Here is a 21486-nt window from a genome sequence, read left to right on the forward strand (position 1 = left end):
GGGAGTGTAGGTGGATATTTAAGCAATTGGACCATGCTATCAACACTTAATCAGAATTTGCGTCTACGGTTTTTACTATATAAGTTAAATTGCAGATCGACTTTAATACACCCAGTATTTATTTATTTTTCAACTAGGAAGAAAAATAAGCCTTTTTTGGTTAAATGGCCAAGAAGCCTCTATAAATAACCCTTTGAAGCCAAGTTGAAGAAGCGGTACAAGTCTCTTCCAGAACAATAAGTGCACAGACCCTCAAAACCAAAAAAGAAACCTAGCTATCATCTATCTCTTCTTTGCCTCAAACCCATGGCTTGTGACAAGAGTTTCTCCAGCAGTTACATGCTGTTGAGCCCAGAGAAAGTCGGTGTCATCGATCTCTTTCGCATTTTGATGTACAGTGATGTACACAAAAGAGAATTCGTGGACTGCTCCGAGGGTGGAGAGGAGAGCTTCGAGCGAAGGTGGATCATGTTTGTATCAATTCTCGTGCAGAAGCTTCTGCTTCTTGTGGCCAAACCCCTGTCTTGGAGTGGGTCGGCGATCGAGTTTTGGTTGAATCTCATGTCGAGCAATCGGAACTTTGGAAGGCTTCTTGTCAACTGCTTTCGAGGTCAGTCTGCATAAAAATTTATTACCAATAAGCAACAACAATGCTTCATTAAAACAAGTTGAAATGAGCCTATGTAGTTATATTGTTGCATCTTTAGTAAAAATGTTCATTACTGAGCGAGGTGAATCAATTGGCAAATGTTTTTACCAAAAAAATAATAAAAAATCAAATGGCAAATGTGTGTATGTTTCTGCGTCAGTCACTGCTTCACATCCATGTTCGAGGTCCCACGACCTTTTGCTTTAGTCTTCATTTCACACTGGCGTATTTGCAAAGCTGATGCGACATATCACCAATAAAGCATGACCGCGCCTTTTCAGGGTTTTTTCTTTAGAAATGGGACAAAAGCAATAATGGCATATGATCAGAAAAAAACATGCGTGGTTAGATTCATGATACCATTTCAATTGGGTGCACGATCATTACTGGTATTGATCAAGCACTGCACTGCTAAAACAGTGGGAGTGGGTCTACGTAATTGTAATGGCTTTGCACTTGGAAAGATGATGAGTTTTGATGTGGGGGTTGTGAATAGGGAAGGTGGTGATGCCGGATAGAGAGTCAGGGAGCTTCATATCTTTCCCTGGCAATTGGGACAAGAGAGTGGAACTGGACAAGAGCATCAGGCCTGGTGACAGCGAGTACTATGCGGCTCTCTCCATGATGGCTTCCAAAGCATCCTACGAGAATGAGGCCTACCTCCAAACCACGGTCACCCGCCATTGGCAGGTCAAACTAGAGAGAGAGAGAGAGAGAGAGAGTCTGTAAATAGTTTGAGATTAATCATACTTTGTACTAAACAACTTAAATAACTAAGTTCCTAATGCCTGCTAAACTTGGCCATGCCATCCAGAAATAAAGGTTTTATACGTTACCGAAAACAATGAAATTAGTCAATCGTAATAGCTTTGTCCGTTCTTTTGTGCAGATGGAATTCTTGGGGTTCTACAAGCTTTGGAACGGTACGGAGCTACACTGTCATCTCTGTAGCTGTAAATAATATACCAAGATAATGACTGCCATATGTCCACTCGTTTTCCTTTTGCAGATTACCAAGGTAAAGCAACCACACAAGCCTTCATGCTACGCGACTGCGACACCGTCGTGGTGGGCTTCCGAGGCACGGAACCTTTTGACGCGGATGCGTGGTGCTCGGATTTCGACCTCTCGTGGTACGAGTTTCTAGGCGTTGGAAGAATCCATGGCGGGTTCATGAAAGCCCTCGGGCTCCAAAAGACCCTGGGTTGGCCAAAAGAGCTCGACCCGCGTCTCAAAACGCCGGTGCCATTGGCTTACTATGCCATAAGGGAGAAGCTAAGGGCACTGCTCGGTGAGAGCGACAAAGTGAACTACATATTGACAGGCCACAGCTTGGGAGGCGCGTTGGCGATACTCTTCCCGGCGATCTTGGCCATGCACGGGGAGACGTGGCTCATGAAGAGATTGGAGGCAGTCTACACATTTGGTCAACCTAGGGTTGGAGACGAGAAGTTTGGGGAGTTCATGGAGAGGGTCTTGAAGGAACATGAAATTGAGTACTTCAGATTCGTTTATGGGAATGATATTGTGCCTCGGTTGCCTTACGATGATTCAGCTTTCATGTTCAAGCATTTTGGGAGTTGTTGCTACTTCAATAGCAAATATGAAGGGAAGGTGAGGATCTCTCTCTCTCTCTCTCTCTCTCATATCATGCTTTAATTGAATTAGACTACTCATTCAATTTTCTTATTTGCTTACGCAGATCGTCCGTGAAGAACCGAATAAAAACTACTTCTCACTTCGACAGACAATTCCGATGATGTTGAACGCTTGGTATGAGCTCACAAGAAGCTTCACGATTTCTCGTGAGAAGGGACCGGACTATAGAGAAGGATTATTCCTGAAGATTTTTAGAGTGATTGGCCTGCTAATTCCAGGCATACCTGCTCATACTCTTCAGGACTATGTAAATCTTACGAGGTTAGGAGCGTCTCGGTTATTCCGGCATCGGCAATGACCATGATTAGTTATAGCTTTGTACAATGTAAGATTAATGTCTTCTAAGATTAAATTGAAACACAACTATGCGGCCGATTTCATTAGGACCGTAAGTAGCGGTCTGTCTCACTCCATATACTTTTGTAATATGTTATACATGTATTGTTTGTGCATTTCCTATTAACTTAATTTTTTAGATAAAAAACTTATATTGATATATATAGTATCAAAACACGTGTCAATGTGGTCAAATTGATATATTGGTTGGGTGAAAGAGATGTAGCCTATATATGAAAGTGATTTTTGTGGAAATTCCTTAAGAAATTTTTGGACCTAGTAAAAGTACTATGGGTGGATCAGAATCCATACTTCTAGACTTATTCGGGTATCACCACCTCGGCATTCAAGAGGAAGGGTAGAGCCTTACTAGGCGTGTTTATGAGAGAAAACGATCGTCTGATAAGAGTTTTATAGCTTAGCTTTTGTGTGATCAGAATAAACTACGCCACCGCGGCTGTTACAGATAACTTAATGTATGCAAATCACTTGGAATCTCAATTGATATTGAATTTTCATAGTAAGCAAATCTATATAAAGGTAGCCATCTATGCTACCTTAGTAAACACACTAATTAGATAGGCACCATTTCACAGCCCATAGGCAACAAACAGCCTTCAAGATGGTTGTTCGACCTGGCAACGGGAGGTTTGTTAGTGTTTTCTAGAGGACGGTTCTTGTTCTGAGCATTGTGGTGGTGGCGGCGGCAACCGCAGTTCGATTGTTTCGATAGGGTATGGCATTTACTTGCTAGTGTCTTGATATATGTCATCGTTACATTTGCATGTTATTTGAAGATCAAAGGCGCCACGCTTATTAGTAAGAAGGAGCTTGTCACAAAAACAAACCAACTAATGAGGGTTAGAGGTAAATCTGGTGTTCGATTAGGACATAGGGAATAGGGAACAACGGTCACTTTGTGAAGTAGGTCCCACCGACTGAATCAAGTAAATCCGGTATTCGAGTTATTTTTTGTGTTATTTATTTTATTATTCGATTGCTTGATTTTCGCAATAACTATCGCCAATAAATGGTCATGTTTCATTAGAAAGCTAGATCTTGCTTTTGTTTTTTTTGTCCTATCAGCATGTCGAGTTGGTATCTATTCCATAGCGTGGTTTGCATTAAGATAAGTGATAAATTTCTAGAATAGTTATGTGGATGTTTCAGCCTTTTGTGGCTATTGATGTATGGATGCCTTGCTAATGTAAGTGAATCAGTTGATTTCATAAGATCTATCTTCCTAGGGCCTCAAGTTGTTCACATTAAAAGTCATGAAAATGATTGAGTTGAAGATAGAGATGGCCTTCCATTATTGACGGGAAAATTACCAATTCAGTCCTCAATCTATTGCATTTGTGCCAATTCAGTCCTCAACCTTTCAATTTGGCCAATTCAGTCCTAAACCTTTTGCAAACCAGCCAATTCAGTCCTTTTGGCCGGCCGGCGCTGACGTGGCCGCCGGCCGGCTAACGTGGCGCCGGCCGGCGTCCACGTGGCAATATTTTAATATTTTTTTTTATTATTTTCGAATTTTTTTCTTTTCCTTCTCCCCCCTGGCCTGTCCGGCCAGGGGGAGGCTCGCCGGCAAGGGCCCAGATCCGGCGAGGCGAGATGGGCCCTCGCCGCCGCTGGGCGAGGGCGGAGCTCGCCCAGCCAAGGCGAGCTCCGCCTCGCCGGAGCTGGGCGAGGCGGAGCTCGCCTAGCCATGGCGAGCTAGGCGAGCAGCGAGGGCCCAGCTCGCCATGGATGGGCGAGCTCCGCCTCGCCCAGATCCGCGCGGCGGAGCTCGCCATGGCCGGGCGAGCTCCGCCTCGCCGGATCTGGGCGAGGCGGAGCTCGCCTTGGCCGGGCGAGCTCCGCCTCGCCGGAGCCGGGCGAGCTCCGCCTCGCCCGGCGGCGGTGAGGGCCCGGCTCGCCATGGCCGGGCGAGCCGGGCCCTCGCCGCCGGGCGAGCTCGCCCGGCTCCGGCGAGGCGAGCTCGCCTTGGTTGGGCGAGCTCCGTCCTTGCCCGGTGGCGGTGAGGGCCCAGCTCGCCTCGCCGGAGCTGGGCCCTCGCCGGCGAGCCTCCCCTCTGGCCGGACAGCCAGGGGGGAGAAGGAAAAGAAAAAAAAATTTCGAAAATAATAATAAAAAATATTAAAATATTGTCACGTGGCGCCGGCCGGCGGCCACGTCAGCGCCGGCCGGCGGCCACGTCAGCGCCGGCCGGCCAAAAGGACTGAATTGGCACAAGGTTGAGGACTGAATTGGTAATTTTCCCCATTATTGACTGTATAGCTTTGGGTGTACCAATCATTGGATGACACATGTTGAATTTGGTGAATTTCGCTCTCCCTCATACATATGTAAAATTCCCAAATGGTCTGGCCAAAAGAATGCGGGAGATGAGGTTGAGAAAATTGTCCAAAAAATCTTAAATTTATTATACGGTGACTAATTTAGTCATAAATCTTTTAATTTGATTAATTTAGTAATAAACCTTTTGACAATTTGTCAATTTAATACTTCTGGCCAATTTTGATTGGATATCATTGACGTGGATGCCGATCGCCTTATATGATATGGCCAACACTGACGTAGACAATTATTGCAATTTTTTTTTTAATTTTTTTTGAATTATATATATATTTTCCCTTTTGTTTTCTTTTCTTTCACGCCTGTGGCCGGCTCAGCAACATGGGTTGGCCTTGCCCCGATTTGGCGAGGGCCGCCCTCACTAGCCAGGTCGGCCCTTGCTTGCTTTCCTCTTGTCAATAAAACTTGTTGAAGAATTAAGTAATTGGATCGATCATTGAATCATTTGCTAACAATATGAGTCCGCGCTTAATCAAGTAAATAATAATTTTGGATATCCATGCACGACTCACCAAATCAGATGTTCTCATGTTATTCATCTCTCTCGAATAATCAAGCCAATGACTATAACTAGAAATAGCTCTTTAATCTTTTAGTAAGCTCTTTAGTCTTCTTATAAAGTATAGTCAATACTCTATTAAAATATGAGTCGAACTTGACGCGGGGAACAAAACCCGACCTGAAATCAATTAGGAAAGTCCGGATGATTTGGTGGGAAACAAGGAAGTAAACGTCCCTACTTCAGTCGGCGATTGACAAGGAAGTTTCCTCAACTGGTTTCCAAGGAAGAGGAAGACTCGTGAAGGGGCACGCATATTGCGGTTCGTATGTTTGTTGTTGCTGGTCAGAAGAAGAAAACAACAGTCACTCCTGTTTTCTGACTTTTTCTTGTTTAGGGCCACAAGTGAGCTCTGAAAACAAGCGGCGCATGGTGATTTTGTGCAGAGAGTTTACATTCAATCGAGACGTTTTCTTTGTAAAGATGTGAATGTTTCAAGCCGTGAGGTAATACTTCACGATTTATTTTATCAAGCAATTATGTGAGGCTTAATACTGTATGTATGGATGTAACCTAGACATGGGAAATATTTGATCCTATGAGCAATTGTAATTCTGTAATTCTCCAATTGATTAGCGGATATTTTGCTGCTAGCTCTCCTTATGGAGTAGATATCGAGATGCGGATTGAACCACGTAAATTTTTGGCATGTTTTATCGTTATTTGTTGATTTTTCTATAAATTTTGCTCTCCTCGCGCTTGATTTGGATTGCAAGTTCTGCTAGTTTGTGCACTATTTTCCAACATATTAGGTGGGTCAAATTCATGCGATTGGATGTATGACTTTTTCTTTTGTTTGGTAAATTGATAAGGGCAAGAAACCATTGACTTTATAACGTGATTTTACCTAATCACGACCGACTGACATGATGGATAGCCAGTCGATGGAGCGCTTAGTCCTCGCGATATCTCGGACAAGGGTATTGAGATAGAAATCGTTATATATTTTCATTAAGCTTAGGTGGCTATTTATGACTTGCAAGGAAAGAAATATATAAAATAGAAAACTTTCCATCTTCTAAAGATAGGGTTCCAAAATCGGTAGCCCTATATTTGGTTGATATAGTATATCTCAATTGAAGTTCATGAAGATCGTATTGTGGAATCCTGCATATTATTAATGGTGCATTTGTTTCGGGAAAAATGGATAATTTGGAAAATATTTTCCTAAAATTAATCGCTTGCATCGCTCACAAAAATAAACAAACAAAAAATATTTTCATTATCCACGAGAATGTTTAGACATAAATTATTATCGACAATGAAATATTTTTCATTGACTAAATATTTCAACTGATACAAATAATTATTTTTAGGAAAATATTTTTAAAATCATCTAATTTCCACAAAACAAACGGACCCTAAATTGATTTTGTATATTGGCACAGCTCTTCTTAGACTCAAAGCTAAAACCACATTTTGGTGAATTACAAGGAAAACAGGTTCATGTTGGGAAAGTCCGAACTGGATTCTTGCCAAAAGAATCGCGAGTGATGCAAAAAATGAAAATTAATTTCCCACAAGACTTCGTTATCCTTACTGGAGTTGAAGTCCATTTTGACGTCTGACAATGGCTCGTAGTTTTGTTGTGTATATATATATATTCTTTTTGTTGTATAAATTTCGTTCTCCTCGCGCTTGATTTGGATTGCAAGTTCTTTTAGTTTCTGCACTATTTTCCAACATATTAGGTGGGTCAAATTTATGCGATTGTATGTATGACTTTTTCTTTTGTTTGGTAAATCGAAAAGGGTAAGAAACCATAAAAGTTACAAAGCTGGGATCCGACCTCATCATTCATACTTTGACTTTAAAACATGACTTTACTTAATCGACCACCGACTGAAATGATGGATAGCCAGTCGATGGAGCGCTTTAATCCTTGCCATGTCTGCCATGTCTCGAACTAGCGTATTGAGATAGAAATTGTTATATATTTCCATTAAGTTTAGGTGGCAAGTATAATCTAGAAGACTTACTTGAATGGAAAAAATGTACATAAAATAGAAAATTTTCCAACTTCCAAAGATAGGGTCCCAAAACCGATAGCCCTATATTTGGTTGGTATAGTGAATCTCAATCGAAGTTCATGAAGATCGTATTGTGGAATCCTGCATATTATTAAGTTCATTTTGTATATTGGCAAAGCTCTTCTAAGACTCGGAGTTAGGGAAAAATGTCAAAAAAGTCATAAACTTTTTATATTGGTACCAATTTAGCCTTAAACCTTTTTTTAGTGCCAATTCAGTCATAAACCTTTTGTATTGGTGCCAATTTAGTCATAAACCTTTTTTGGGTGTCAATTCAGTTTTAAATCTTTTGTATTGATACCAATTCAGTCCTAAACCTTTTTGTCTTTGTGCCAATTCAGTCCTTTCAGCCAATTTTGGCCTGATTTTGTTGACGTGGACGCTGGCCGGTCACCGGCGCTGACGTGGACAACTTTTAATAATATTTTAATATTTTTTGAATTTTTATTTTTTTTCCCTCCCTCCCTCCTTCCTCCAGCCGGTCGCCGGTCCGCCCGTGAGGTCGTGCCTGGCCCAGCGGCTGGCAAGGTCGAGCCTCGCCTAGCCGCGGGCGAGGCTCGAGCCCTCGCTGGAGGCTGCGACGAAGGCCTCTAGCTAGGGCTCGAGCCTCGCCGACGGCTAGGCGAGGCTTGCCTTCGCCGTCGCTGGCGAGGCACGACCTCACCGGATCTGGCGAGGTCTAGCCTCGCCTAGCCATGGCAAGGCTCGCCTTCACCATCGCTGGCAAGGGCGAGCCTTGCCAGTGGCCGGCGAGGACCTCGCCGACCTCTGGGCTCTAGCCGGTTGCCGGTCCGGCGACTGGCCGGAGGAAGGAGGGAGGGGAAGGAAGAAAAAAAGAAAAAAAAATAATATTAAAAGTTGTCCACGTTAGTGCCAGTGATTGGCTGCCGGTCGGCCGGCGTCCACGTCAGCAAAATCGGGTCACAATTGGCTGGAAGGATTGAATTGGCATAAAGACAAAAATATTTAGGACTGAATTGGCACCAAAAAAAGATTTATGACTAAATTGACACCAATGCAAAAGGTTTAGGACTGAATTGGCACCAAAAAAAGGTTTAAAACTAAATTGGCACAAATGCAAAAGATTTAGGATTTTTTTGGCACTTTTCCCCTTGACGCTAAAACCACATTTTAGTGATTTCGAAGGAAAACCGGCTCATATTAGGAAAGTCCGAACTGGATTCTTGCCAACAGAATTGCGAGTGATGCAAAAATGAAAATTAATTTCCCACAAGACTTGTTATCCTTATTGGAGTTGAAGTCCATTTTGACGTTGGCTCGTAGGTTTTTTTGTATAAAGATATTCTTTTTGTGGTGTCGTTGAGTTTTTTTTTGGGGTAAAGAAGTGGTGTCGTTGAGTTTGGTCTCTTTTGAATCATAATGAGGACGCTGCATATTTGCTGTTAATGTGCAAGAGCGCCATGGCTTGGGCAGTTTGTGACTTACATCCAATTGTCTCTCTCTCTCTGCGGGTTTGATCAGAGAGAAAGTTCATTAGTATCTGAACATCTTATCGTAAGATTTGTGTATTCATCTTTCCGTCTTATCGTTTGATTTATAGTGAAATCATGTGCTACTATTCCCTTGGAGTAATTAGGAACTAAAGAAACATTAATAGTGTTTAAGTGATTCGAGTGCAGTCTGTTACATCACTTGATTTATAGTGAAATTCTGTATTGCTCTATCAATGGGATATGCTATACCGACAAAATCATGTAAATTTGACGTCTTATTTATCTTCTTGTTTTAGTTAACAATTGTGTTCGATAGCTTGTTTTTACAACACCGTACATGCTGAAAATATCAAAATAAAAAATCAAAATAAAAAAGTTGGGTTAAAAATCACATTTAACTCACTGAAATCCCTCAGAACAATGATCCAAATACCAATTGCATACTTTGGACGCATGACATTTCATTCTCTATTGTGTAAATTGAATCAATTTTTAATCCCTAAATATTGAGATATATAGCTCCACTTCGAATTTAAAACTTAGGCTATGTTTGTTTCGCGGAAAATGAATTATTCGAAAAATATTTTCTAAAAAATAATCGCTTGTCTCTCTTACATAAATTAAAAAAAATGAAAAATATTTCATTGTTCATCAAAATGTTTAGACATAAATTATTATCGATAATGCAAATATTTTTCTATTGACTAATTTTTTTAAGCATTACAAGTGATTATTTTTAGAAAAATATTTTTTAAATTATTTATTTTTTTCAAAATAAACGGAGCCTTGTATCTCACAAAAAAGATGTACGCCTGATTTTTGACCGAATAATCGATGTTCCCTTTCTAACACAAATTTTTGCACAAGTTGAAAGCGATTCATACCGTCTTTAATGCGACGAGTGACGGTAGGGCCCTACTTAGATCTCTCCGGCTGCTAACAAATTATATGACATGTGCAACATAAAAAAGTGAAGGAAATGAATGGCATGGCATAGTATTAAATTGAGATTTGAACGTTTTCTTAAATAAATTAAGACGTGTCGTCACCCCCCTTTCTTGAATAACTTAAATCACGTCGTTAGCACCTTCGAAATGCAGAGATGTGGGTCGGAGAAAACCACAGAGAGAGACCTTGCCTCCTCAACGCCTTAGCTTCCCTTCAGGAACCCGTCAAAGATGATCAGCTTTCATACCAATGAATTATTATTATTTTTCCTTTGAGTAATCTTAAATACAGATGGACAGCTAAGCAATTGGACCGTACTATCAACACCTAATCAGAAATTGCGTGTACGATTAATATATCGTTTTATTTGTAAATCGACTTTAGTACAACCTAGTACTTAGTTTATTTCTAACCAGGAAGAAAAAGAAACCGTGCTTTGTTAAATGGCCAAGAAAGCCTGTATAAATAACCCTTTGAAGCTAAGTTCAAGAAGCAGCACGAGTCTCATCCAAAACAACAAAGTACTACTACTCAGACCCTCAAAACAAGAGAGAAACCTAGCTATCGTCTCTCTCTCTCTTCTTTGCCTCAAAGCCATGGCTTGTGACAAGAGTTTCTCCAGCAGTTACCTGCTGTTGAGCCCAGAGGAAGTCAGCGCCGTCGATATCTTTCGCATTTTGATCCACGGTGATGTGCACGAGAGAGCATTCGTGGACTCCTCCGAGGAAGGAGAAGAGAGCTTCGAGCGAAGGTGGATCATGTTTATCTCCATTCTCGCGCAGAAGCTTCTGCTTCTTGTGGCCAAACCCCTGTCTTGGAGCGGGTCGGCGATTGAGTTTTGGCTGAATCTCTGGTCGAGCAATCGGAACTTCGGAAGGCTTCTCGTCAACTGCTTTCGAGGTCAGTCTGCATATTAAATTTTTACCACCTTCCATTTGTTAATGTGATACTAGGCATGGCACGCATTCTTGGTAGAAATGTCACAACATTGCTTGGTTAAAACAATTCGAAATGGGTCTATGTAGTCAAGTAAAAACGTTCATTACTGGCGGAGGTGAATCCATTGGCAAGTTTGCATATCTTACGGCGTCAGTAGCTGCTTCACATCCATGCTCGAGGTCCCACTACCTCGTGCTTTACTCAGTCTCTGTTTCGTATGAAGATTCATTTCTTTTCACACTGGCGTATTTGCAAAGTTCATGTGATTAGGGGAGAGCATGGAACCTGAAACTTGAGAACCGGATCGATAGGAACTTGTCTGGTTCCAGGTTCCAAGGTATGACACTACAAAAAAATAAGGTTTTAGCCACGAATTTTGCCACGAAAAATTCGGCAAAATTCGTCGCTAAATGAATTTGCGACGAATTTTGCGACGAAAAAAATTTCGTCGCTAATTCGGCGTCGCAAAATTTAGCCACGAAAAATTTCAATTTTCGTCGCTAATTTGCCACGAAAAAAAATTCGTCGCAAAATTCGTGGCAAAATTCGTCGCAAATTATTCGTCGCAAAATTCGTCGCTAATTTGCCACGAACTGTATTCGTCGCAAAATTCATCGCTAATTTGTCACGAACTATATTCGTGACAAAATTCGTCGCTAATTTCCCCCGAAAAAACAAAAAAAAAATTCTATTTTTTTAAACAAATTTTTTTTTGCCACGAAATGTATTCGTCGCTAATTTGCCTCGAAAAAGCAAAAAAAAATTATTTTTAAAAAAAAAATTCTATTTTTTTAAAATTTTTTTGCCACGAACTGTATTCGTAGCAAAATTCGTCGCTAATTTGTCCTGAAAAAACAAAAAAAAATATTTTTTTAAAAAAAAAAATTTTCAAAAAAAATTCTATTCTCTAGCTCAGAAATTAACAGGGATATAACCAACAAATAATTTAAACTGTCTATTTCTCTGAGACAGCTAAAAAATTAACGAGCCGGTGACGGAAAGATTACTATAGCAATGTGCAAGTTTGGTATCAACGCCTAATACGCAAATCTCCTGTAAAAACACTAAATGGGATTATCTATCGCCTATCACATATGTAATGGATTTATCTCGAGTCCTTTTTTTTTTTGCCGTGTATATCAATACTTGACTTTGGCTAAATTTCTCGGGTAACTTTAGACCTAAAAGAATCATCATGTAACTAATCTGCATCCTTGTGTGTACATGCTTATTCATGCACCTATGATTTAATTCTAGGACATCTTACAAAAGGTATTTCCTTTGCATGACTTTCAAGCATCCGAAATAACTCCACAAATTCTAACAATATGTTGAAAGACCAAGCAGTTCCAGAAATGAGTACCATTCGGTAACATAGATATAAACAGCAAGTACCATCTATGTTCAAGGAAATGGAGATGTAAATGTGACAAATTCGGAGGGTAATATAAAAAGTCAGTTCACATAACTATTAATTGTCAAATGCAAACAATAACAACCAATTGACTGAAGAGAACTTAATGAGATCAAAATTACAGTGTCACAAGACCTACCTAAATGACAAGCATAAGAACAAAAATAGTCACTAACATTTTCTACTTGTTGAATTCAGATCCTATATACATTCAAAAAGCAACAGTCGACAAGATCATATAGGAGCATGAAACTACCTTGACTCCCCCTTAATTCAGAGATCATAATAAGATACGCCCACTTCACCTACAAGTCAAAAGACATATTTATTGGGAAGAATGAACATGGATACCAACAAGAAGCTACAACATTAAATCCTCAACTTAAGATTATTTCCAGTGATATCATGGACTATATGCAAAGTTGATATTATTCAAGTAATATCCACCATTTCTTGGAAAATAATCTCACAAACGACATTCAAGAACTGCTCAATTCGAAGACTCTGATGCTATGACATAATTGTCAAGAGGGTAAATCTCCCATTATGAAGAGAGAAAATAGTAGGGTAAACATAAACTACTGTCCATCAGCCAATATTACTGCCATCAATACCTATATCCATATGTATCCAAAAAAATTCCAACAAGAAGAGAACTACATCAGAAAACAAAAAAACTGTTACGGTCCAGCATCTGACGTTTACTTTACACAAACTTACTGGTATATCAATATGTGTCAAATACTTTCATCTAGAATATTTTAAACTGGCTGCTTGCAAAGAAGACTGACAACATGATCTCCTGATGAGGTGCCCACAATTAGCATTACATAGCTTAGCTGTAATAAGAACCAAAAGACAGAACTCCACCACACAAAATGGCAATAAAAACTAGCAAATTTGAAATAATGAGGATAAGGAACTCTAGGAACAGAAAAACAGCAAGCATACTCCTCCTTAAACATTGTAGAAAAATCGTACGAAGAACCGTTCTCTAAACACAAAACTAACAAATGCTCAATCAAAACACATAGTACGCACTCGCACTACAAAATGAAAGCTTACAAGAACTAAACTCCAGATGAAGGGAACAAGATACAAGACAGAAAATGCACCACTTAAATGCGACAGATCAGAACATAAACAATACAACTCCTAATAAAGCCAATTCTAAGCTTGTTAAACTTCCAAAAATTATAATCATCCATATAGCAACTGAGAAACGTAAAGGAAAATCACTTGATAACAAACAAAATTCTAATAGTAAACCAAAGAGCACCACTGATAAAATTAGTCTGCAGCTGAACTATGTATATTACCGGAAAACATTGGCAACTCATCAGCAGAAACCAAACTAAGCTGCTCACAAGCCAACAGACAATTCACATACAAGAATCCGAAAACCGATACAGATCAGAACTTCATTTACCTTGTTGATGTGGGGCAAAGAAGAGTCCCTTGCTTGTCTATCTTGCCAACTCGAATCGAAACAAGTGGCATGCAAAAGCATATGGCCAGTATTCCAACTTCTGCAGGCTCGAAATGCTGATGATTAAAAACAAAAGCAAATCCAATAAGCCAAAATCAAACAACAACTTGAACAAATTACCCAAACCTTCTCAATAACGGTCCAATCATGCAATATCTCATAAGGGACTCTGAATCATCCGTACGAAAATTAAAATTGAAAAGAGACTCCCTATCATCGGTAGCACGGTAAAGCGTTTATCCCTCACGAGGCCACCAAAACGTAGCCATACATGCTACATACGCTGCGATTATCTCGAAATCAATCCTCGGGCAATGAAATAAGCAAAAAACCCTAACGCTTCGAGCCAGATAGACACTTAATCCGGATCGAAACAATAAGTACCTGACTGAGGTGAGCCAACAACCGATCCGCAGCCGCGCTGCTCGACTCACTCGACTTCAACAACGGCTTAAATCTCTCATCCGCGCGGCGAGCCCCAACCACTTGCATATCGAGCACACTGCGGCAGCACCGCAACCCTATCCTCCCGATCGCTCCGCTGCATCAACGGATCTCCGTCGCCTCCCCCGATGAAGACGTCTGTCAGTCTCTCCACCATCCCAATCTCCTCGGCTGCCCCCCTCGAGACCCCCGAGCTCGGCCCGGACTCCACCGAGGATGCGTCGATCGACGACAGATCGCCGGGCTCGTCGCGGTCCAGTCGCGTCCGGCGGTTCTCGCCGTTCTCTCCATCGCCGGAGCTAGCCATGGCGAATCTCGATCGCACCTCGCCGAATTCAGGCGAACCGCTGGAAGAAACTCGAGATAACGAACCGGAAAACCACTGATTCCGAGCTCCGAGGGGGCGGAAACCACCGGCGAGAGGCGAGAACAAAGGGAGAAGGGGGAGGGGACTATTGTTGCCATCCATCGTCGGAAGCGCCGCCGAATCGATCGGGTTTGGAGTCAGGAAAACCCTAGACGCGTGCGGCGATCGCCGGAGGCCGCAAGAAGCAGCGCCGGATTCGGGATCGGACCTGCGAATTCACGACGATGAGGCATCAAATTCGCCGAAGACGCAAGCAAATTAGAGGTTGGATTTTGTAGATCAGGGCGACTTGAGAGGCTTGGGGGTGTGGGAGAGGGAGGGAGAACAGCGAGGGGGATCCGAGAGAGAGAGAGAGAATCGGGGTGAGGGGGGTGAGGGCGGGCAGATAAAAGAATTTAGCGACGAACTTCTGTGTTCGTTGCAAAATTCGCCACGGAATAAAATTCGTGGCTAAATTCATAGCTAATTAGCCACGAATTTAGCCACGAAAATAAATTTTAACTTCACTTTTCCTGATTTTTTTTATATTCATGGCTAAATCTGTAGCTAATTATCCACAAAATAAATTCGTGGCACAATTCGTGGCTAATTAGCCACGGATTTAGCCACGAAAATAAAATTTCGCTTCACTTTTCCTATTTTTTTTACGTTCGTGGCTAAATTAGTGGCTAATTAGCCACGAAATAAATTAGTGGCAAAATTCGTGGCTAATTAGCCATGGATTTAGCCACGAAAATAAACTTTCGCTTTACTTTTCCTATTTTTTTACGTTCATGGCTAAATCTGTGGCTAATTAGCCACGAAAATAAACTCTCTCTTCAGTTTCGCCACGAAATAAATTCATGGCAAAATGCGTGGCTAATTAGCCACGGATTTAGCCACGAAAATAAACTTTCGCTTCAATTTACCTATTTTTTTTTTACATTCGTGGCTAAATCTGTGGCTAATTAGCCATGAAATAAATTCGTGGCAAAATTCGTGGCTAATTAGCCACGGATTTAGCCACGAAAATAGACTCTCTCTTCAGTTTCGCCACGAAATAAATTCGTGGCAAAATGCGTGGCTAATTAGCCACGGATTTAGCCACGAAAATAAACTTTCGCTTCACTTTACCTACTTTTTTTTACATTTGCGGCTAAATCTGTGGCTAATTAGCCACGAAATAAATTCGTGGCAAAATTCGTGGCTAATTAGCCACGGATTTAGCCACGAAAATAAAACTCTCTCTTCAGTTTCGCCACGAAATAATTTCGTGGCAAAATGCGTGGCTAATTAGCCACGGATTTAGCCACGAAAATAAACTTTCGCTTCACTTTACCTACTTTTTTTACATTCGTGGCTAAATCTGTGGCTAATTAGCCACGAAATAGATTCGTGGCAAAATTCGTCGCTAATTAGCCACGGATTTAGCCACGAAAATAAACTCTCTTCGGTTTCGCCACGAAATAAATTCGTGGCAAAATGCGTGGCTAATTAGCCACGGATTTAGCCACGAAAATAAACTTTCGCTTCACTTTACCTACTTTTTTTTACATTCGTGGCTAAATCTGTGGCTAATTAGCCACGAAATAGATTCGTGGCAAAATTCGTGGCTAATTAGCCACGGATTTAGCCACGAAAATAAACTCTCTCTTCGGTTTCGCCACGAAATAAATTCGTGGCAAAATGCGTGGCTAATTAGCCACGAAAATAAACTTTCGCTTCACTTTACCTACTTTTTTTACATTCGTGGCTAAATCTGTGGCTAATTAGCCACGAAATAAATTCGTGGCAAAATTCGTGGCTAATTAGCCACGGATTTAGCCACGAAAATAAACTCTCTCTTCACTTTCGCGACTATTTTTATTTTCGTGGCTAAATCCGTGGCTAATTAGCGACGAATTTTTTTTTCGTTGCTAATTCCGTCGCAAATTAGCCACGGAAAATTGTTCGTCACAAATTCCGTCGCAAATTAGCCACGATTTTTTTTTCGTCGCAAATTCTGTGGCAAATTAGCTACGGAAATTTTTTCGTCGCTAATTAGCCACGAATTTAGTTTTCGTCACAAATTCCGTAGCAAATTAGCCACAAATATTTTTTCGTGGCTAATTTTCGTGGCTAAATCCTCATTTTTTTGTAGTGTGAAGGATAGGTTTTAGGTTCTAAAAAATTAGATAACGTGTTTCAATAGGTAGGTTCTAAGTTCTAGGTAGGTGGAACCTGAAACTTGTGTTTTTTTTTGTCTATGTCTTCACGTGATTCTACGATATTTCATAGAGTTCGATGATGAGTGTATAATCTGGAACTACTAGTCTAAGTTTTTATTTTATGACTGAGATTTTTACTTTTTTAATATTTCATATATTCGTGTGTCTAAATATAAGTTATTGTCAGTGGATTGTAGCAACAATTTGTGATCATAAATGGTGATGATTCAATGCAATCGTTCAATTAATAATACAGATGGAATTTGGGTAGAACCTGAAACCAACCCTGAAACCTGTGATAGAGTAGGTTCTAGGTTCCAAGATATGCAGGGTAGGTTCTGAATTTCAAAAAATTAGAAACTCGTTTCAACGAATAGGTTCCGGGTGAAATCTATGGGCAACCTGAAATCGTTTACCCTAGATGTGATATTGCCAATAAAGCATGACGCCACATTTCAGGGTCTGTGTGAACGGGACAAAAAGCAATAGTGGCATGTGATTAGAAATAAAATATGCAGTTAGATAAATGATTCCATTTCAATAGTGTGCATGATCATTTAGAGAACCTTTCGCCCACCAATATTGACGTAATCATTAATTAATCATTTGAAAGTCACTTGGTTTGGAGTTTTCCATATCTATTCAAGATAAAATTAGTTTATTCAAAGTAGAAATATTTCAACTGGTCTAAGTGAAAACAAAGGGACATTGCATATTAGTTTTTAACCCGAGATTTGATTTCATAGGCATAGAAGGGCAAGTCCATCGAGCTTAGATAAACTTCTTCAAGTTTCCCCACACAAAAAACACTTTGCCTCCTTCATTGTTAGTTCCGAGATAGAGTTGATCATGAATCTAGCGGTCTACTGAGTTCATTAGGCTCCAAGTATGAACGGCTGAGTTTGGATATATTATATCTTTTTCGGATCTGCCTCACTCAGATCCAAAAATTTCCAGCAAGAATACATTATACTGAGAATGGCCGAGCTTATCCAGTACCTAATTAGGCTCATCTGCGCCCTGTTGATCATGTCACCACGAGAACAACTTCTTATGATTTAGTTTACCAACCATCAGAAGTTTTTAATTAAAAAAAAAAACTTGCTGTATCTTCTGGAAAATACACGTGGGTGAAGATATTGATCAAGCAGTGCACTGCTTAAAAAGTAGTAGTCTGTCAAATTGTTTTGACTTTGCACTTGGAAAGATGTTGACTTATTATGTGGGGGTTGTGAATAGGGAAGGTGGTGATGCCGGATAAAGCGTCAGGGAGCTTCATATCCTTCGTTGGCAACTTGGACAAGAGAGTGGAATTGGACAAGAGCATTAGGCCTGGTGACGGCGAGTACCGTGCGGCTCTCTCCATGATGGCTTCCAAAGCATCCTATGAGAACGAGGCCTTCCTTCAAACGACGGTCACCCACCATTGGCAGGTCGAAATCGAGATCGAGAGAGAGAATCTAAAGCAAAAATAAACCCGTACTTAGTTTGAGGTTAATCTATAAATGAAAGCATGGTTGATTTGATGTTGTGACCAAGTGAACACATACAAAGCGATGACCAGAAACGATAAATCACAAGCCACTCCCTCCGATGTACACTTTCCGCAGCTTAACAGTCGGCTAGAATTGAATTCAAAAGATGTCAGGCAACTAATCGTACTTTATACTAAAGAACTCAGTTAACTAAGTTCCTAATACTAGCTTAATTAACAGTCGAATTACTCATTTATTAATAATTATGTCCGTTCTTTGTGCAGATGGAGTTCCTGGGGTCTTACGACTTCTGGAATGGTACGGACGAATATCGCCATCTATATAGCCATATATAATATACCAATTAAGATATTAGTTGTCATATGCCTTATTCGTTCTTCTTTTGCAGATTATCAAGGGAAAGCAACCACACGAGCCTTCATGCTACGTGATCGCGACACAGTCGTGGTGACCTTCCGAGGCACGGAACCTTTCAATGCGGATTTATGGCGCACAGACTTTGACCTCTCATGGTACGAGTTACCGGGGGTCGGGAAAATCCATGGCGGGTTCATGAAAGCCCTCGGTCTCCAAAAGAACTTAGGTTGGCCGAAAGAGCTTGACCCGCGTCTAAAAACGCCCGCGCCGTCGGCTTACTATGCATTGAGGGAGAAGCTACGGTCGCTGCTCGGTGAGAACGACAAAGCGAAGTACGTGGTGACGGGCCACAGCTTGGGAGGCGCGTTGGCGATCCTCTTCCCAGCGATCTTGGCCGTGCATGGGGAGACGCGGCTGATGGAGAGACTGGAGGGGGTGTACACATTTGGTCAACCTAGGGTTGGAGATGAGAAGTTTGGGGAGTTCATGGAGAGGGTCTTGAAGGACCATCAGATTGAGTACTTTCGATTCGTTTATGGGAATGACATTGTGCCCAGGTTGCCTTACGATGATTCAGCTCTCATGTTCAAGCATTTTGGGGGGTGTTGCTACTTCAATAGCAAATATGAAGGGAAGGTGAGGAACCCTCTCTCTCGATCTCTCCATTCAGCCTAAATTATTTTTAGTGAGGCTAGTTGTATTAGTTGGCGGACAAAATGTTTATAACTGTATTGGTCGCTATACAATAGATTTATGATTTTTTTGGTAATTTTCCCAAATTTTTCATACACAGATTGTCCAGGAAGAACCAAACAAGAACTACTTCTCGCCTACACAGGCAATACCGATGATGATGAATGCGTGGTACGAGCTCATGAGAAGCTTCGTGATTGCTCACGAGGAGGGACCGGATTATAGAGAAGGATCGTTGTTGAGGATTCTTAGAGTGATTGGCCTGCTCATTCCAGGATTACCTCCTCATGTTCCTCAGGACTATGTAAATGCTACGAGGTTAGGAGCATCGCAGTTATTCCTACACCAACAATGATTGTGAATAGTTTTAGCTTATACAATGTAATATTGTCTCCTCAGATTGGATCACCGAGATTAATTAGTTGTATTGTAAGAAAAGATAGAAATTAAAACACAACTACACGGCCAATTTCATTAGGAGCGTAAGTAGCGATCAACCCATTCCGTATACTTATGTAATATGTTATATATGTATTGTTTGCGCATTTTCTAATTGTTAGAACATTAACGTGAAAAATATCGGATCTTATAATTAAATCAACACGAAATCACCAAAGAAATAAATTGGTAACAATAAAGAATACCAGATATTTACGTGGTTTGGTATGAGTGTTAGTACCTACTCCATGGGGAGAGTTAGTAGAGAATAATTCACTAATCAATAGGAGAATTACAAAATAATAATTGTTTACACACTTGAATATTTTTCAAACCTAAATTACACATGAACCCACAATGTTTACAAATAAAACAACTTAATTTGGATGTAGAATTCACAGCACAAATCCTCCCACGTTCAGAGAAATCTTTTGTGCGGTTGAAGAAAGAACTTTCCACTGTGTGGTTTTTAAAGAAGAGGGATGACACAAATAGTCCTTGAACTTTGGCCAAATATGTAATGTGATCCCTGAATTTTAGCTTAATATGCAACGTCGTCCCCGACTTTTCAATATATTCAATATAGTCCATGAACTTTTAATATATGTTCGATCTAGTCCTAGACTATATGAAGATATTTAATATTGTCTCTGAACTTGAATTAATGGAACAACATTGAACATTTTTATATAATTTAGGGACTAACTTGAACATGTACCCAAATTTTAAGAACCATATTGAACAAATTAAAAGTTCTGGAACGACATTATATATTGCGCTAAGTTTAGGAACTGTATTGAATAATAAAGTTCAAGGGTCATATTACATATTGAATCAAAATTCAGAAATTATTTATGTCATTATCCTTCGAAAGAATGAAAGTTGACCAAAATAACAAAAGGAAGTAAATTTGTTTCTTATTTCTCACGCACAAGAGCTAACGGCCGTCCTCCGTGGTCTCATGATTAACATCGTATCGAATTTTTCTTGAACAGTTCAAATTCGAGATATAATATAGAGTTAATATCACAAAAAATTTTAAACTGATACATCTGTGATAAATTTATTTTAAACTAATTTTTTGATCACGAAAAATCCTAAACTGGTATACCTGTGACAATTTTATTCCGAACTAATTTTTTGATCACCAAAGACTCCAAACTGGTACATTTGTGATAAATTTACCCTCCGTTAGTTTTTTTTAATTTTTACTGTCAAATTGCTAAATTTGGTGATACGTGGTAGTTAATCGGTGTACCAATTTGGGATTTTATTCCTTTGTTTGTCACAAATTTACTAATTTGTGATTTTTCATAATATTAATCCAATTTAACATAGGGTAAATTTATCACAAGTCCATAAGTTTAGGGTTTTTGGTGGTCAAAAAATTAATTAAGAGTAAATTTATCATAGATGTACCAGTTTGAAGCTTTTGGTGGTCAAAAAAATAGTTTGGGGTAAATTTATTACAGATACATCAATTTAAAATTTTTGATGATTAAAAAATTAATTCAGGATAAAATTATCATACGAATATCAATTTGAAATTTTTCGTAATATTAATTCTATAATATAATACTAATAATTTACATTTTTTTAGAAAATCACCCATACGATAGATATGGTATCGAAGCGTGTGTCAGTGAGGTCAAATCCTAGCACTACTCTCA

At 40.1% G+C, this 21486-nt stretch overlaps 2 protein-coding genes and 1 long non-coding RNA gene across 3 annotated transcripts; 2 read left to right on the forward strand and 1 right to left on the reverse strand.

Moving 5' to 3' along the window:
* The first annotated feature begins 222 nt into the window (after positions 1–222).
* LOC115666444 (triacylglycerol lipase OBL1-like) lies at positions 223–2760 on the forward strand. Its single transcript, XM_030588166.2, has 5 exons — positions 223–610; positions 1146–1339; positions 1539–1572; positions 1659–2263; positions 2352–2760. The coding sequence occupies exons 1-5, from the start codon at positions 307–309 to the stop codon at positions 2604–2606; spliced, it is 1392 nt and encodes a 463-aa protein (XP_030444026.2). The 5' UTR covers positions 223–306; the 3' UTR covers positions 2607–2760.
* Positions 2761–10169: 7409 nt separating this feature from the next.
* LOC115667316 (triacylglycerol lipase OBL1-like) lies at positions 10170–19835 on the forward strand. The gene is made up of 5 exons (XM_056310570.1): positions 10170–10893; positions 18072–18265; positions 18592–18625; positions 18717–19321; positions 19479–19835. Exons 1-5 carry the CDS (start codon positions 10437–10439, stop codon positions 19731–19733), a joined length of 1545 nt encoding a protein of 514 aa, XP_056166545.1. The 5' UTR covers positions 10170–10436; the 3' UTR covers positions 19734–19835.
* Positions 12858–14288, reverse strand: LOC130137935 (uncharacterized). Its single transcript, XR_008816375.1, has 2 exons — positions 14220–14288; positions 12858–13891 (listed from the first exon to the last, which is right to left on the reverse strand). It is a non-coding gene; the product is annotated as an uncharacterized LOC130137935 (long non-coding RNA).
* Positions 19836–21486: the final 1651 nt, after the last annotated feature.

The sequence above is a fragment of the Syzygium oleosum genome, unplaced genomic scaffold (assembly GCF_021117445.2).
Source record: "Syzygium oleosum isolate NSW1041296 unplaced genomic scaffold, Sole_v2.1 Sole_v2.01, whole genome shotgun sequence".
NCBI classification, from domain to species: domain Eukaryota; kingdom Viridiplantae; phylum Streptophyta; class Magnoliopsida; order Myrtales; family Myrtaceae; genus Syzygium; species Syzygium oleosum.

Excerpts from the sequence above, each read along its gene's own strand:
- LOC115666444 (XM_030588166.2), top strand. The coding sequence starts at position 307 with ATGGCTTGTGACAAGAGTTTCTCCAGCAGTTACATGCTGTTGAGCCCA. Across the intron at positions 611-1,145 it reads TCTTGTCAACTGCTTTCGAG|GGAAGGTGGTGATGCCGGAT; the intron begins GTCAGTCTGCAT and ends GGTTGTGAATAG. Across the intron at positions 2,264-2,351 it reads ATAGCAAATATGAAGGGAAG|ATCGTCCGTGAAGAACCGAA; the intron begins GTGAGGATCTCT and ends TTGCTTACGCAG.
- LOC115667316 (XM_056310570.1), top strand. The coding sequence starts at position 10,437 with ATGGCCAAGAAAGCCTGTATAAATAACCCTTTGAAGCTAAGTTCAAGA. Across the intron at positions 18,266-18,591 it reads CGGTCACCCACCATTGGCAG|ATGGAGTTCCTGGGGTCTTA; the intron begins GTCGAAATCGAG and ends TTCTTTGTGCAG. Across the intron at positions 18,626-18,716 it reads GTCTTACGACTTCTGGAATG|ATTATCAAGGGAAAGCAACC; the intron begins GTACGGACGAAT and ends CTTCTTTTGCAG.